At 47.6% G+C, this 16314-nt stretch overlaps 1 protein-coding gene across 1 annotated transcript; it reads right to left on the bottom strand.

Annotated features, from left to right (window-relative positions):
- Nucleotides 1-944: 944 nt before the first annotated feature.
- On the bottom strand, nt 945-16003 carry KRT80 (keratin 80). Its single transcript, XM_009285972.1, has 9 exons — nt 15677-16003; nt 11811-12025; nt 6442-6502; nt 5311-5406; nt 2615-2779; nt 1978-2103; nt 1662-1882; nt 1238-1293; nt 945-1147 (listed from the first exon to the last, which is right to left on the bottom strand). Exons 1-9 carry the CDS (start codon nt 16001-16003, stop codon nt 945-947), a joined length of 1470 nt encoding a protein of 489 aa, XP_009284247.1.
- Nucleotides 16004-16314: the final 311 nt, after the last annotated feature.

Genomic DNA, 16314 nt, shown 5'->3' with positions numbered 1-16314 from the left:
CCACCTTGCTCACAGGGGGACATGGCATCTACAGAGTTGGCTCTAGTAGCTTTGGTGTGGCATGACTGGTGTGCATTGGCTGGTGTCAGCCAGGTAAGGTAAAAGCTGCTATGTAATTTCAATAAATACAAAGACAAGTCCTGCTCACTGTAGTTAAATGGGAACCAATATCCCATTTCTAGGACCTAGCACCACTGTGTGTGGAGTCTGGAGTGCCTTTAGGCAAGACAGGCGGAGATGGTCTCTTAGAGATGGCTTATGAAAATCAAAGTTTTGAGGAGTTTTTAGCTTTGGTGGCATGGGAAAGAATGAGGGGCCACCCAAAAGGCAGTAAAATCAGTTAAATACTCTGAAGTGGCTAAGGATCCCCCAGTACAGCCAGCATGTTCGTCACCAGATATGCAAATCCAGATGTCGCAAATCCACCTGGCTCAGGTTGTTTACTTGCATCTCCCCATCAGCTCAGTTTGGAAAGCTCGATGTGGCTTTCAGAGGAAGGCAGCATCAGTGAACACCTCTCACGGACAGGCACGGAGCAGGGACAGAGCAGAGAGAATGATTTTATAATACTGGTAAAATGGCTGGGTTGATGCCTTCTGGCTGCTGTGTTAAAAGCTTGTGTAATAATACTTTCCCCTCCTGCCAAGTTTCTTATAGGTAGATCTCAAAGGTTGTGAATGCACATCCTCGGGGGAAACAGACCTAGAGAGGAAGGTGTTGGTGTGGGTATCTGAATGGGAGAGTCTCTAAAATCCTGGGTTGGTTTCTGCTTGTAACTGGTAACAGAGATGTTAACTGGGACAAACTTAAAAAAAGACAGCCTGGAGTGGATTCTCATCCTTTGTCCCTTGGACATTGGCTTGAGTTCAAGAGAAAGTGCTTTGGCCTCATTTGGCTACAGATGCCAATGGGTCTTGTGTTTATGCTGTGGGGCTCTGTTTCTCCTAGGAGCATTCTTCAGTGGGCAGGGAACTGAGCTTTGGCTGGGCACAGCTGATGAAGGCATCTGCTTCAGGTGTTGCTGAGTTGTCACTGTTGCTTCTAGAGGGCAGTATCTTTGTGCTGCCTCCATTTGGCTTCATCTCGCCATTGGTGCTGCCTGTTCCTCTTGCAAACAGCTTGGAGTTTCTCAGGGTGCTGACAGAAACTGCCAGGGTTGGGGGGAATGAGAGGGGAGAGGTTAGAAACATTTCATTCACACTCTGCTTTACCAAGTTGTATGAATAAAACCACTTACGGTGCTTTGGTCTGGAGTGGACAGTGCTGATGACTGTGGGTATTGGTTGCTCCATGCTGTGAACACAAGGACAGAGTGTGAGGACACATATTAACCTCTGCAGTGCCAGAGAGGTATAGAGGACTGGAGTTTGGCCCATGTGAGCTGGGCTACATGGGTAGAGCCAAGTGTGTGGTTGGATCATGAAAGCTAACTCAACAGCATATGGGCAAAGCACCATCTAGAGAAGTGCTGGAACCCTCCTATCTGGGGGGTCTAAGGAAAACTCTAGAGCAAGAAACAGAGCTGAACTGTATGGGGACTGCTGGGATTTGTTTTTTCTTTGATCCAACCTTCAATACCAGACTCAAAGCTTGGGATGTTTGCTTTCTCTCTAGGTGGGTGCATCCCTTCCTGTTTTCAGGCACAAGGAAGCCCAGCTTACCTGCTCTCTTCCCCTTCCATCAGCTTCCTGTAAGTGAGGATCTCCACATCCAGTGCCAGCTTGATGTTCATCAGTTCCTGATACTCTTTCACCAGATGAGCCATATCCTCCTTGCACTTCTGTAGGGCTTCTTCTAGCTTGACCAGTTTGGCTTTGGCATCCTTGAGGGCCATCTCACCATGTTCTCCTGCTTCTTTGATATGCTCCTCTAAGTACAGGCACTGGTGTTGCAAAGGGAGAAGGGTGGTGGAGGCATTAGGTGCGTTGTAGTTTCAGACCTGTACGTCAGAGTTTTGTCACCCACCCCAGGACACACCTGGCTCTTTTGGGACACGATGCAGGACCTCAGCTTCTGGATCTGTATGTTCAGGTCTGCGATCTCCCGTCGGCTGTCAAGGAGGTGACCCCCGTAGGTGCCTGACTGGGTGCTTCCTTCATTCAGCTGCAGGAGAGATGGAAGAGTGGGTTATCTGCACACCACCTCTGCTGTAGCAAAGGAATCTGTGAGGATTGCTGCTGCCCTTGAGGAGAAACACCTAACTGGGGAAGAACAGCAGGTGTGTGGAAGGATTTAGGGCTCATTCTCATATCCTCTTCTGGCTGTAGCTGTGCCAGGTATAGAGAACACTGTCTCTTGGGGTTAATCACATTCTTGCTCTGTTTGGAGGAGGCACCAGTGGAAGGTCATTTGCATCTCAGATGAGACAGGCTGCCACTGGGAGATGTCCTTGCCTTTCTCTGCTGACAGTATGGAGAGCCTAGAGCAATGAAACTACTAATTTACACACCTGAGTTAGGAGGAGTTGATCTGGGTTAGCACCCTGTCCCTCCCTCCATTCCCAGGTGTAGTCTGTCCCTCCACATCTTGCTGATTCCTGTAGTTTCTAGGCTGATCTCTCTCTCTCTTCTTTCCCTGCCTCTCCCCAGTATCAATCAGATAAGGAGACAAATACCTTTCTCCTGGTAAGTGCTTCAGCCTCCTCCCAGCTCCGAAGAGCCAGGGCTTCATACTGGGCCCTCACTTCTTCCACAATTTTGCTCAGATCAAGTTTGCATGCATTGTCAATTCCCAGTACAACAGAAATGTCCTTAATTTCTGTCAGCAGCTCCTCAAGTTCCTGAATAGCAAAGAGAGAATAGGACTGAGATACCAAGTAATCAACAAAGCTACAAGCCAGGAGAGAGCTGGACCCTGGCAGATCTGCTGTGCTTAGCTAGGCAAAGCATCTTCCATATGGAGTGTGGAGATGGTGAGATTTCCTAGGTTTTCAGTCTCTGAAGTTTGGAAGCTGGTATTATTTTCTCCATAAAATCCAGACTCGGGCTAGGGTGTTGGTTTGGGACCTTTGGATACAATCTGTTAAGAGTCTGACAAAATAGTGCATTTGTACTGCATCAAGAGCAGGTTAATTGAACTGATGATCATGCTTCAATATCTATCAATATTCAGATGGTGGGCATATATGTCTTGGGCAAGAAATAGGGCAGCGTGAATCATTCTGCAGGCTGGTGGTGCTAGAAAGATGCCTTTGCCGAGCTCTGCTTCAGTATCTAGAGAGGCTGTGGCTGCCACTTGTATTATTATAGTCTGCTTTGTGTCTAGTTAGAGAAGGGAGAAACAGGACCCTTCTCTGAACACATCCATCACTAGCAGACCTATTCTACTCCCCAGAGCTGCTCTCATATGCTGGGGAAACTCGAGCCAGCGTGCGGGAAGTAGGAACATGCACACACAAGCTGTGGTATCACTGGCTGGGATATTTGCTCTTGATAGCTGACTCGGTCACAGCTTTAGAAAAAGGATCCAAACAATGATGAATGCAGACTCCCCTCAGTGAACCTAAAAAGGACCCTTAATCCATGCCTGTAAACTGCACTCCTGGGTGGTTTGTGTCCAGGCAAGACATGACTTGATGTTGAGCAGATGGTGTACACGTTCACTTGGCAGCTGCCCCCCAGCCTCAGACTGTTCCTGCAGGGGTGTCACTCTTATCGGTATCTCTGCAGTTGCTTCTGATTTACACCAGTGTTAAAAGAGAGCAGCATACATCTCTCCCCATCTCTTACCTTTCATCTTGATGTTTTTGTTCTTTCTCTTTGTGCTGAGGGCTCTAATCTCTTCTCTAAAGTATTTGTATACCTTGTTTGCCTTGCCTTCCCCTGACTGGGGAAACAAAGGGCACCCTGACATGGTGATTCATGAATAACAGAAAAATACCCCACCACTCTTCCAAAGAGCAGGATTATCAGTGTATTTTTTTCCCACTGGTGTTTAATCCTTGAGCCTCTTTGTTAATCTTTGAGCAGGTTAATAGCTATATGAGAAAATGCATGTTTATTGCAAATTCTTGAGCATCCTCTGCCGGGGGCGGGGGGAGAACAACCTGGTGGTTTATTAATGAGGATTGAGGCTGGGATTTTCTTCTGATTCATACCAACATGCTGTGAGCAAAGCTGTCAAGCAAAGTTTTCCTCATTTGCCCTTCCACTGGGTACGTGTGCCTATACGTTGATGTCAGTCAAATCAACAGGTACAGGCGAGAAAATGACTAACCTGAAAACAAGCTATCGAGAGGAGAGGGCAGAGAGAGAGATGGAGGGTAACTTCTTTGCATGAAGCACGGGTAAAAAAAAAAATGCAGCCTTCTGCTGGGACAGCAGTGTGGAACTTGGAGGAAATCTGCTCAAGGAGTTCTTCACAGCAGGATCTGATTTCCAACTACCCCTGTGAATTGCTTTGCACCAGGAATAATCTTACTATTTTAGAGAAAGTAAGGCGTCATGGTGAGTTGCAGGCAGGGTATGTGTTATAATGCAGTTCTGATATTATGCAGGTCCTTCTGCCTCTCTGTGCCTCAGTTTCCCCACAAAGAATGTTAACATTCCTCTGTCAAGCATTTTAATTGTTTGTATTGGTAGAATTTAGACAAATCATTAGTATTCCCAAAACACTGCCGAGCCTGCTTGGTAACATTTTACAGGCTCTGAGTAAGCAGCTGTAATCGCTTCACCCTGTTTGAGTAGATACAGGCATGCTGCAGCCTTTGGGTTTGTCTGAAGGGCTGCAGACTCTGTATCCTTCCCCCCTTGGTGAAATCATATCTGACTGTGCACTTCTCATTTAAGTAGAAATGGAGTATGTTGGACTGTGTTAAAGAGCATCCAGCACCTCACCCAGGTTCACCAGGGCTTGTCCTGTTTTGTTGCGAGCCCTTCCTCTGAATCTGAATAGAATAACATTCAGCTCGCTCATGACCTGGGGCATTTGGTCTCAAGGCAAACACTATCAGTGGGGGTTAGGAGCTGAGCCCAAAACCAGCCAGCTCGAGAGTTAGATGCGGGTTCCTGACTGTTAGAGGGGAGACCTGCTGGAGCAGCCTCCCTGCAGTAGCTGTGGGGCAGAAGGAACATCCTGATCAAATTTAAAATGCAGCTAGTTTAGTTAAAGAAAGGGGATTAGCTCATGAGACCCTGCCTTAAGCCATCAAAGAGTTGTCTGCAATGCCATGCAACTCCCCTGGACAAGCTCTCATTTTGGTGTAAATCTGGAACAATGCCCTCCCTGTAGTGGGACTGTCCACAAAAATGCCATTTTTTTGCATAGTAGCTTGCATGTGTGCCAGTGCCACTCTCCTGATTGCATTTTTACCTCCTTGTAGATGGTTTTCTTCAAATCCATCAGCTCTTGGAGCCCGTTGAGTTTTACCTCCAGCTCAGTTTTGTGCAAGGAGCTCACGTCTAAATCCTGCAGGAGATGGAAAGCGTATTAATGAGTAGTTTGTCTTTGAGTTTGTAGCAAGAAGTCTTTCCCACTGCCACCTCTCCCCCAGCAAGTGTCCTGCTTGCTCTTTGTTGGCAGGTACTTGTAAAACTGCTCTCCTGCTCTACAAGTAGGGAGGCTCCTTTGTGGACCTTTTTCCTCTGCAAGTTTTTTTTTTTTTTTTTTTTTTTTGGTAAGCACTTTGGTGGAAGTCTCAAATGAGGTAGGGTGGAGAAGGAAACAGGCAGGGCTGGTCCATACCCACTCATCTTTTGTTCACCACAAAAAGCACAGCTTATTGAAAACTCTGATGCCATCCACAAAAGTCACCAGAACTGCCCTTACTGGCAGATGAGCGTGTCAGGGAAAACATGCAATTAACCATAATGATCATTTGTGGAGAACGTTTCCTCTGTCTAATAATACCCTGCATTCCTGCACCTTGGATTTTTTTTTTTTTTTTAATGTAAAGGCTGTGCACAAAGCTTCCCATTTCAGGGGATATCCAAATACAGCTACTTCTGGGGTGGGATGTTTGAACAGGGTGTTGCCATGTGACAGGAAACAAAAGCAAACACATTTATCAATTTCCAGCCTTTCCCAACCTATGATGTCATTCTGAGAGAAAACATGCCAGGGAGGAGAGGTGTTGCCTCAGAGGGTCCTGGGGTGCAGACCCCTCCAGGCTAGGTCTGGCCAGTGCACTTGCAATGGGGTTAGGTTCAGGCATGGTCTGACCCCCAGGTGCTTCTGCCAAGAGCCGTGGGGCTTTTCTGTAACCACAAGTGGCCCAGACTCACTTGTACTTTTCCTATTGAAATGGTGACTGTGTTCACCACTCTGCTGTGCTCCTCAAGACCTTATTACCCCACAAAACATCTGTGGTACAAGGACTCAGTCCAGAGCTAGCTCTTGGCTGTCTTAGCTGAGCCTGGACCATCTTGCCTCTCCAGGCTCTTCTGTGACTACACAGAGCTGGCGTAGAGCCTGTCCAGGTGAAAAGCTTCTCTTGCCACTGACCTTTTTGAGCTCCATGAAGGTGTATTCCATGCCACTACAGAGGCGAATTTCATCCTCGTATCTAAGGAGAGTGAAAAAAGCAGTGAGAAATTGCACATGGTGAAAGCCTCTGGGATGCTTAAGGTTGTCTTGCTGGCCCCAAAAAGCATTGGTGTCAAAGCTTTCTGCTTCTACTATGATATCCCACTTCCTTGACATACGCTAGACGGCAAAGAGAGATATCTCTTAGGTGTGGGCATCTTGGACAAGAGAGAGGATAACAAGCTGCCACATGTCAGCGGCTCTGTAGTAACACCATGAGCACTTTAAGTCTGAAGAGCCCCAGAGTAGAGAGGAGGTAGCTTTAATACTAATTTAATTTGAGGGCTAAGCAACCTCAGGTTACCTCACATTTGCCACAGAAAGAGAGAGTAGGCATGGAGAAGTGGGGTGTGGTGAGTTATTCTCTATGAAACCCAGTCGCATGCCCAAAGACTCCTAAATTTTCACCCTAAGCCTTCCTCTTCTGTTTCTTTCAGGTATCCTCAGCATTTAATTTCCAGAGTCTGAGAGTATCCTTAAGGGAAAAAACTTTGGCCTGTGAAAATTCCGAGAATACTGGACTGGTGTCATAACTTATCCTAAATGTAGCACAATTTGTGAAGTAACACAGGACCTGGCAAAGCAATTTGTAGAAAATAGTGCCCACAGAGGAGAAGGTAACAAAAACCGGACGGGATAGGGTGGAGTCCTAATGGCTAAATATCCAGCAGAGGAACCAACCCTGCAGGTGTTTAAAAACAGGTTTGATAAGGCAGGACCAGGATAGCAAAGACTTAGTCCGGGGGCAAATGCATTTTTGATGGCCAGCAGCAGACACAAGAGGGTAGCTTAGGGAATACACCAACCCTTGTTGGCTCATGGGACGAGCACGTGGCTAGCCCTGATGTTGCTAAAAGCAGGCATCTGACCAGGAAGCCACAGAGTCTCTTTTGGGCCTGGTGTGACCAGCAGCGTTTGGTTCGTTTGCCATGCAGGAGCATTATGTGATGGGTGTTTGGTATCTCCCACTGTGCTGCTGGACACGCTTTGGGAGTGTTGGCTCTTCTGCTGAGACCAGAGCAGGTTGTGCGCTCAGGGAGGTCATGGCTTCCCTGCTCTTCCATGATACCTTAGGCTCTTCTTAGCCTAATGTGCTCATAGCATTTCCAGGCTGTGAATTAAACCTTTCAGTGCTACTTATAGATGTTGCCAAATTGGTATGGAGAAGGCTGAGATCTCTGGGAATGTGGTAAAACGGCATCTCCTAACAGAGTAATGATGATAAAAAGAGGAATGATAGCCATATTCTGTTGTTTGGTGGTCTGGTGCATCATCACTCGGGTTACACTCAAGAGCCTTCCCTGCTGTTGTACAAACCTTTAGGAGAAAGAGGAGCTGCGTCTAGGAGCAGAAGGAGGAGAAGGTATAGGGAACGCAGCACAGGGGATCGCATTGCAGGGCAAGGGGGTAAGTCGTGCTGAAGAACTGACCTGAAATATCAAAAGCAGCTCCCTAGAGCTGTTGTTCCCTCCACAGAGGGGACAGTGGGGGGCACAGAGGGGATCTGACTGGCACAGGCTCTACAGTTAGGTGCTTCTAAGGTTCCTCTTGGGTGCCCCCATGGTGTTAAACTCACCCTCTCCTTGCCTGCTTTTATAAGGCCCGGTAGCGTGGCTAACGAGATTTACCTGTCTGGTTTCTCTGCTCTTTAGCTGGAATGTTAGCCATGCTGGCAGAAACTATGCACTGAGCTTAATTACAGCCTGCCACTCTTCCTTCATCCTCATTGCATCTCAGCCCAATCCCAGTCTGTCCCAGCCTGCTGAAGCAGCTTCATACATTGCCGGGCGCTGACATAATCTTGCATATTGAACAAACAACAGTCCTGACTGAAAGAGAGCAGGCCCAGCCAGCCAAACATGCTCACCACACGGCTCCAGAGGGACCTGGCGGCTGGGAGATGACTCACATGGGGATGGAGCATTCCACAAACACATTACAGCATTTATCTCCTTAGAGATAATCCTCAAGCAGTCATGCATTAAGGCATAAATCCATTCCATCTCAATTCATGCACTTAAGACACACTTGAGACAGGCGTCTGGTCGCCTTGGGCTCCTTCCATAGGCAGTGAAGCAAAATCAGAGGTGAACCAAATCTCAGGCAGGCTATGTTCCTCTCTGGATGTGCCTTTAAGACTACTTTAGGGTGACAATATAGTGGTGGGATGTATCTGAGCCTGGTGGCATGAAATCATGTCAGTCTTCCTCTTGCAGAGCAAGGAAATGGGACAGGAAGTAGCTGAAAACCAACTGCAGAGGTTGAAGGTAGAGGGGTGTTGGCTGTCTAGTTTTCAGGTGGCAAGATTTGACTAACACAATCTCTGGATCTCAGAAATGGATCCTCTAAGGGCTGTATGCCCCATATTTTCCTGCAGTATCTCCCCAGTGCCACACCAGAGTGGGTCAGCACAGGCAAAAATTCCCTGCCTTCCCATTTAAATGGGTCTTTGCATGTGTAAATCACACATGTGGCGAGCTGAAGCAAACACTTGTGCAGCTGTGCACCTCTGGGCAGTCATCCCTATTCGGGTATGTTTCAGTATTTGATTTTTTAGCTTGATTTCCTAAAGAAGCAGGGTTTGAGATCCTGTGCCAGCCTCCAACCCACTTCCCTGTCCCCTCTCTATCCTTCTCTGCGTTTGGAATTGCTGGTCAATGGCAACCTAATTTGAGAAGGAGGTACAAGTGTCCTAGCTAGTTAAATCTCCTGTATGATTTTTGGAAAGCCATCCCTGGATAGAGAAGACAGATGAATTAGGGCCTTACAGAGCGGCACTGACAGGCAGATTTCACACATTAAGTGATCTATTGGACAGCAGCCTGCTTGGGTGGTCCCTGTGTGCGTGGTGTTAGGTCTGGAGTGCGGCAGCAGGGAGGAGAGCACAACCAGTTAAATTTGCCAGTGAAGTTACTAGCTTTTCCGCCCCAAAAAAATTTCATTTGGGAAAAGAAACCTCCACAGGAGTTGGAAGCCTCCAAAATTTGCATGGTTTAGGCAGACCATTTGCTCCAGAAAAACAACTGGGCTGAGGCAGCCTTCTCAAAGGCAGCGTGCAGGACTCAACGGAGCCAGTGAGGGTTAGGATGGGGTTGGATCGCTGCCTGGAGAAGGCTCAGCAGAAGCAGCAGTTCTCTCCCCATGAATCACTAACTGCTGGGAGCAGCACCATGGATTGTCACTGTCGCAGAAATCCACCTGCACTGGCTTTGGGTGTTAACAGCACCCAATGACAGGGTGGGTTTTGCCTATTTGCTGCTTACGTCACCCCTGGCAGGGCTTGTGCCTCCCAGCTCACAAATGGGAGAAAGCGGAAGGGGAAGGCTCCGCAAATGAAGGAGAAGTGCTTTGAGGAGCAGTGTCATTTCTGAAGGCTGTTTTCCTGTGGCTGTGTAGTCCCACAAAGCGGGAACTCTTCTCAAGACCGGTAGTTGGGCTAGTCATAAGCTGGTGCCCACTGTGGATTCTCTGCTGTCTAATACTGTGCATGTGCACATGCTGCATCCTTATTCTCTGTGTGTTGGGTGTAGGGTGGGTCCTGTTCCTCTAGTCAGTATCTTTTTTTTAATTTTCAGGGATGTAGCATCCCTATCATGTCTATCCTGTTGTCCAACTAGGTAGTAACTGTCCAAGAAAATCGAAAGGTAGGGGGAGAACACACAGACACCCTGTTTGTGTAAGCACCTTTATCCTTAAGAAATCAGGCTGGAAAAAAAAAATGAAGTGCCAGGCCTGGGCAATTAATGAGTACAAATACGAGCACAAACTGTGAGAGCAGATAGGGGTGACTGATCTGACATTTCTCCACCAGCCCAACCATTTTCCTATCTGGGTTTTCCTGACTGTCAGGGAATAAGCCAAGAAGTATCTTTTATAACTGCAGGGCCACAGAGCAGATGTTTCTTCAGGGAAGTGCAAGGAAGACCAAGTGCTCCAGAGAGGGATGACAGGTCTTAATCTTTTTAGGGCGGGGAGTAAATGGCACAATCCATATTGTGGCTTTGATCCAAGCTCAGGGTTGCTACCTGTCAGCAAAGCAAGCATCAGTGAGCTCAAGTCTTGTAGTGAAACCAACATCCAAATAAAGATCAGACAGACACCCACCACGAGGAATTTAGGGATTTCTAGGCACCTGGGTATCAGTGTGTCACTTTTTGAAGGATACCGAGCATAGTGATTTCAGCATAAGGTCAAGAACCAAACTCCTAGCTCCTATTCCTGCTCTGCCACCAGCTCGCTCTGTGAGCTTGAGTAAGACATTTAACTGCTGCGTCTCTGTTTATATGTCCGTAAAGTGGAGGTATCAGTCCCTCCCCTAATGTGCAGACATGTTGAGTAGCTGGTTTAATCAAAGTCTGCAAAGAGCTTTAAGATCCTTGGGCTAAACTCTACGGAGAGGGTACTGTTATTATTTATGCATCGCTTCATACATCAGGAACAAGTTTGGGCTATTACTACAGTGATGTCTATCAGTGCCAGCAGGGGGGTAGTCCCTTAGCATCACTGTTCTGTTTTGACAGTGCCCATACATGGCTCTTTGCTACAAATCAGCATGGAAGACTCCAGAGATCTTGTGTAGGTAGATGGGTGTAACTGTAAGGGAAAGTATCTAATTGTGGATTCATCTGTGGTATGCAAATGACACCGATAATAAGAAAAGCATTGTCTTCTTGAATGAGCCATGGCACATCTCAAATGCTCTTATCTGAAGATCTCAAAGTTCTTGGCAAAAGCAGCAATAAGCACATGGCAGCTGGTCCTCCCTTAAACTTTCAGCTGCCTCAATATTTTCTGTCAAGAGGTTTCCTGGGTAAAAGTCTGACTTTTTGGTCACAGCAGAATTTTGCATTAAATGTTGTGGGGTGAAGGGGGAAAGGAAGGGATGTTTGTTAGTACTAAGCAGCCTAGATCCATAAAACGGTTTGGGGAGAAAGTTCTGGCTTGTGATAATAGTGTGGAGAATAAATATTTCTCTGTTTCAGTGGCTGTCATTCCCGATAATACTGTTCTCCAGAGCCGTTCTCTGGCCTGAGGCATTTCTCAGATGCCCTGCACTGTTTGGTATTTCGCTTTTCATGGGTTTCCTTTCATCTCTAGTTAATCAGGAAGAGGCTAGGATGCTAACTTCTCAAATACACAGTTCTGTGCACACCAAACTAGGAATTTGTTCCTGGGAATAACAAGCTGTCTGTGTTAAATCGATCCCAGCTACTCTTTGTGCGCACAGCTGAACCAATATCTTGCAAACACACTCCCCCTTGTAATATCCAGCTAGGCTAGACACCTACTTGCTTCGAAAGTTACCCATGGTGCTCAGGACCTTTGTGAGCTCCGACTCAAGATTTTCCTGCTCGTAGTTGAGCGCCTTCATCTCTTGATTCATTTTGCTCATGTACTGATCATAGATGGCCTTGATGTCCGACTCAGAGTGGGAATTGTCTTGATCCTTCAGGAAGTTCCACCTTGTCGTCAGGATCTGGTTCTGTTGCTCCAAGCACTGGACCTGCAGAAGAGGTTTCAGAGACATTAGTAACACTAACAGCCAAAAGCAAAGCTGACTGCTCCTGGCAGGACAGGAGACATTGAACTGGAGACCTTCAGAGTAGTGAGAAGCTGCTGGAATCAGTAGAGATTTCCAGGTAAGAATGAGAAATCCTCTGAAAATTAGGCCGGAGGATGCAGGGTTATAGGGACTTTTAGAAGTTTTGCAAGTTACCTACTAATTAATTTCTTGATAGAACATGTTCACATCAAAATGGATGAGCATCTTTTATTAAGTCACTGAAAAATAAGAACTGTTCAATGCTAGTCCCCTTTGCCTGTGAACATATTGAAGCAAAGGCTGAAAATCCACCACAGCTCATGCACAGATGTCCAGGGTGAATGAAAGTCAGATTTACTACCTTGGAGTGGCACAAACAAAGATAACTCCTCTCAAATCTGTAGGATTACACCATGGTGAAGTTTGAGTAATGAATCAGAGTCCTGGTTTGTATTGCAAAGCAACATAGACAAGGCCTATGGGAACTCTAGAGAATAAGCAAAATAATTACAGACTCCACGTGAGGTCTATGTGCGCATGCGCCTGTCTGCTTGGGAGAGGATACACTACATTTTTGTCCACCCACCATTTGATGAATCTGGCACTCTTCTTTCCTAGTATTCACAGTCTTAACAGTAATACTCAGTGTTTAACAGTTTTCATCTTCAAAGCTCTTGGCTAACTTCAATTCATTTATCTAATTGCTACCTCTCTCTCTTACTGTTCTGTGAACAAAACCAAACTCCTTCAGTCACGTTTTGGCTGGTGATTCGTGAGTTGCTTCCAACAGTGTCTTCCAGTCTATCATGGAGATGATTCAATGCTGATAGTATGCCCTGTGCGGTGTGAGCAGTGGGGTGCAGATGCTATCGGGCCTTGACCTTCTGCTTGGCCTTCAGCTTTGACTTTCTGTGACCTGAAGCAGCATCAGTGCATTGAAGAGAGTTCCCAGCTGCTGACCAGTGCACAGATGCACATGGTGAGAGACAGCACCTTTCCCAAAATGCTTCTTGTCTGAACAGAGAAGCAGGAGCAGAGAGCAGCAAAGCAAAGCAAAAGCACTCCGATGCTCACAGTCAGTTTTCAGCAGAAGGGGTGTGAGTATTGGGATCTTCCAGGTCTCACTGTTAGACACCTAATCCCTTTCTTCTTGATATCTTAACACGTGGCTGTAGACATCCCATCAGTAGTCCAGTCTGCTGACTGGCTGCTTTGTCCTGGCACAAAACCAGAGTGGCATGCTGTGTGTGTGTGCATGCATGAGGCTGAGAACCAGAGGATGATGCTGCAGCAGAGCCAGAAAGGGGCATTGCAAGTGGCACAAGTAAGTGGCCTCTGGGGCTACCAGGAGCCAACTGGGCCATTTGTTCTCTCCGTCTGAGGCATCTCAGGGATTGTGATAGAGCATCCCTCCGCAGGGCTGGGGTCAACCTGTGGGACTGGCTGTAGGGAACAGCCTCTCATTTTAAGGCAGCTTCCCCCTTTGCTGCTGGGATGGTAAATGATTGAATGTGTTGACTGTTGTTCTAAGTCCGTCTTTGACCCTCAAATCAAGTTTCAGTTCCTGAACTTGCTCCTAATCCTTAGCTGCTCTTTTTCACCCTCCCGCAAACTGCTCAGTTTCTTTCCTGTTCCCAAACCATACCCGTCCACTGGACTGAACTGCTTACATCTTGGCTTCTTATACAGCATCCCTCTTAGCAGTCGTTCTTCCTTGCAAAGGCTTTTAACATGAGCTTTGCAGCAGAAGAATCACCCAGATCTGGCTTGGGGAAGAGTGGCTGGAAAGCTGCCTGTCGGAAAAGGACCTGGTTGCAAAGGCTTTTAACATGAGCTTTGCAGCAGAAGAATCACCCAGATCTGGCCTTATTTCCTGGAAAATCATGCCTGAACACAGAAGAAGTGACCAAGGCTTGGTCCTCAGAGGCCTCTACCTCTGTGCTGCTCAGGTAGGGCTTCAAACAGGGGCTCCATGACTTGGCTTTTCTGTCTTCCACGTGGACATATCTGGATGGAAAATAAATGCTAGCAGATCTGGAACAGCCTGCTTGAAAACCATCAGCAGCAAACTCCTGTGTTGTCAACTATCTGAGGAATTAGCCGCTCAGGCTTGAGACCATCTGAATTCCTGATTAAAAAGACAAGTTCTCTTTGACAAGGAAGTGTCATTACTTTCCTCTGGAATGAGGGCCTAAGGCAGATGGCTGAAGTTTGCCACTTGATATACCACTTGAAGCTACAGCCTTCAAAGCTAAATGCAGGAGCTGCTAGCACTAAAGTCAAAGCCACCCAACTAAGGTGGGGTATTTGTATCTTCTGTCCATCAGGCCCTGTAATGCACACTTAGCAGGTCACCAGATTGGGTTTATCAGTAGGCCTGCAGGCTCTCTCACTTCTTCCATCCCTGTTCGCACAGAACAGGCTAGTGCATGTGGTCTGGCTCACGTACATATTGTCACTGCGTGGTCTTGTCCCATCTCCCCTACCCCCATCCTTTCTGCTGAGGTCTGGTTTCTGAGCAGGGCTAACATCCACATAAACCCCGACTTCTTGATCTGGATAGTCAAAGGACCAGTCCTGCAGCACATGCAACACAACGCCCCTGGGTGGTTTCCAAACCAGAGGTTCTGCAAATTCACATTGCCAAGATCTGCGCTTGGAAAAGCACAGGCGTGGAGGCTGCCATGCTCCTCCATCCAGGGTCAGCCCCCTGGTACCACCACATGCCTGTTTGCACATGTAGGTGTGGTTGGTTCACAACTATTCAGTTTAGATAGATGCTGTGGGAGATGGTTCCCCTGCCCTTCTCCTTCCCAGCGTGAATTCAGGTCCTCTTAAAGGTAGAGTTAAAACAAACAAAAAAAATCCCAAGCCATAGTAGCTTGGCATCGAGTGCCTGTATTGTAGACTGCAGTGAAGCAATCCTCCTGGGAGATTACCATCTGTTTACAGAGCACCAGGGCTTTGCAGAAACCTGCCTCGGCTAGATGAGTTGTTTTCCTTTGAGAAAACCTTCTGCCTTCTCATGGATCTTAAGAGATGAAAGCGACACTTTCTTGGCTAAGCCCGCAACCCCTCACAATAAAAACCACAGAGGAGGGAGGTGGGTGGGGGGTCTCCCTTGCCCACCGCATTGCTATAGAGGTGAATTTCCAGCTCTCTTTAGCAGTTGGAGAATAATTTGAGCTGCTGCCTTAATCAGCGTCACCGCCCATGGCTGTTTGTCCACTATGGGAGCCAAGGCCTGCTCTGTCCGGCACCATGCCTGCGTGGCCCTGCCTTTGCTGCTCAGGCAGGGCAGGGTCCCCAAGGGGAGAGCTGCCTGCCCTCCCCAGGGACACATGGGGTGACGGGTGCAGCAAAGGAGATGCATGGGCTACCTGATGCTGCTGACTATGGATGCGGCCCAGCTTCACCTAGAGATGATGCTAATGCTTGTTAAAACAGATAGCACTGAAGGGATAACTAATTGGGTAATTAGCCTAATATTCAGAGCCTGGCAATGATTAGCTGAAGGCCTTCATAAGTCTCCTGAGAGACTGGTTAGTATCTGCTTTCCCACCACCACCCTCATCCCCATGCTGCACTGTGGTCCTCAGTAGCTCACCTTACCTTCTCAATTAGGGTCACAAACTGGTTGTTGAGCAATTTGATGTCCTCTTTCTCCTGCTGCCGGATGGCTTGGAAGTCGGGGTCAATATCGAGGTGCACGGGGGCCAGGAGTCTCCCGTCGATGGAGAAGGAGGGGTAAGAGGAGCATTGGTATCCGCCATCTCCGTGGAGGCTGAGAGCGCTGTAGCCATTGCTGGCTACCCCGTTGGGACTGCAGCGGCCCAGGCAATCTGGGGATGTGCTGGCTGCTTTTCCTCTGCTCATCTTCCCTGACACCTCCCAAGAGGAGAGGGAGCCACTGGTGAAGGCTTTGCAAGGGTTAGTCATGCTCAGCTTGTGGCTCTGCAGCTTGAGGGGAAGGGAGGGAAAGGGGGAGGAAAAAAAAGAGATGAAGTTTTCTTGCTGCTGCTGCCTCAAAGGGAAGGAGAGTAGTGGCACGCTGAGGAGTTTGGTCGGCTTAATTCCTGTCTCCTCAGCTCGTGGGTTGGCTAATGAATTACAAGCACCTGTTCTCCTATGTTCATTAAACGGAGGAGGGTGTAACCATTGATGTAATCCAGATCAACCTGTTGGCTTCTTTTTTTTTTTTTTCCCCTCCTCTCTCTGTACCCTCCTTTCTTCAGGAGCTTGTTTGTGTG

Source organism: Aptenodytes forsteri, unplaced genomic scaffold (genome assembly GCF_000699145.1).
Source record: "Aptenodytes forsteri isolate BGI_AS27 unplaced genomic scaffold, ASM69914v1 Scaffold268, whole genome shotgun sequence".
Classification (NCBI taxonomy): Eukaryota; Metazoa; Chordata; class Aves; order Sphenisciformes; family Spheniscidae; genus Aptenodytes; species Aptenodytes forsteri.
The sequence above is the reverse complement of the archived record's forward strand: the minus strand, read 5'-3'. Positions and strand labels throughout refer to the sequence as shown.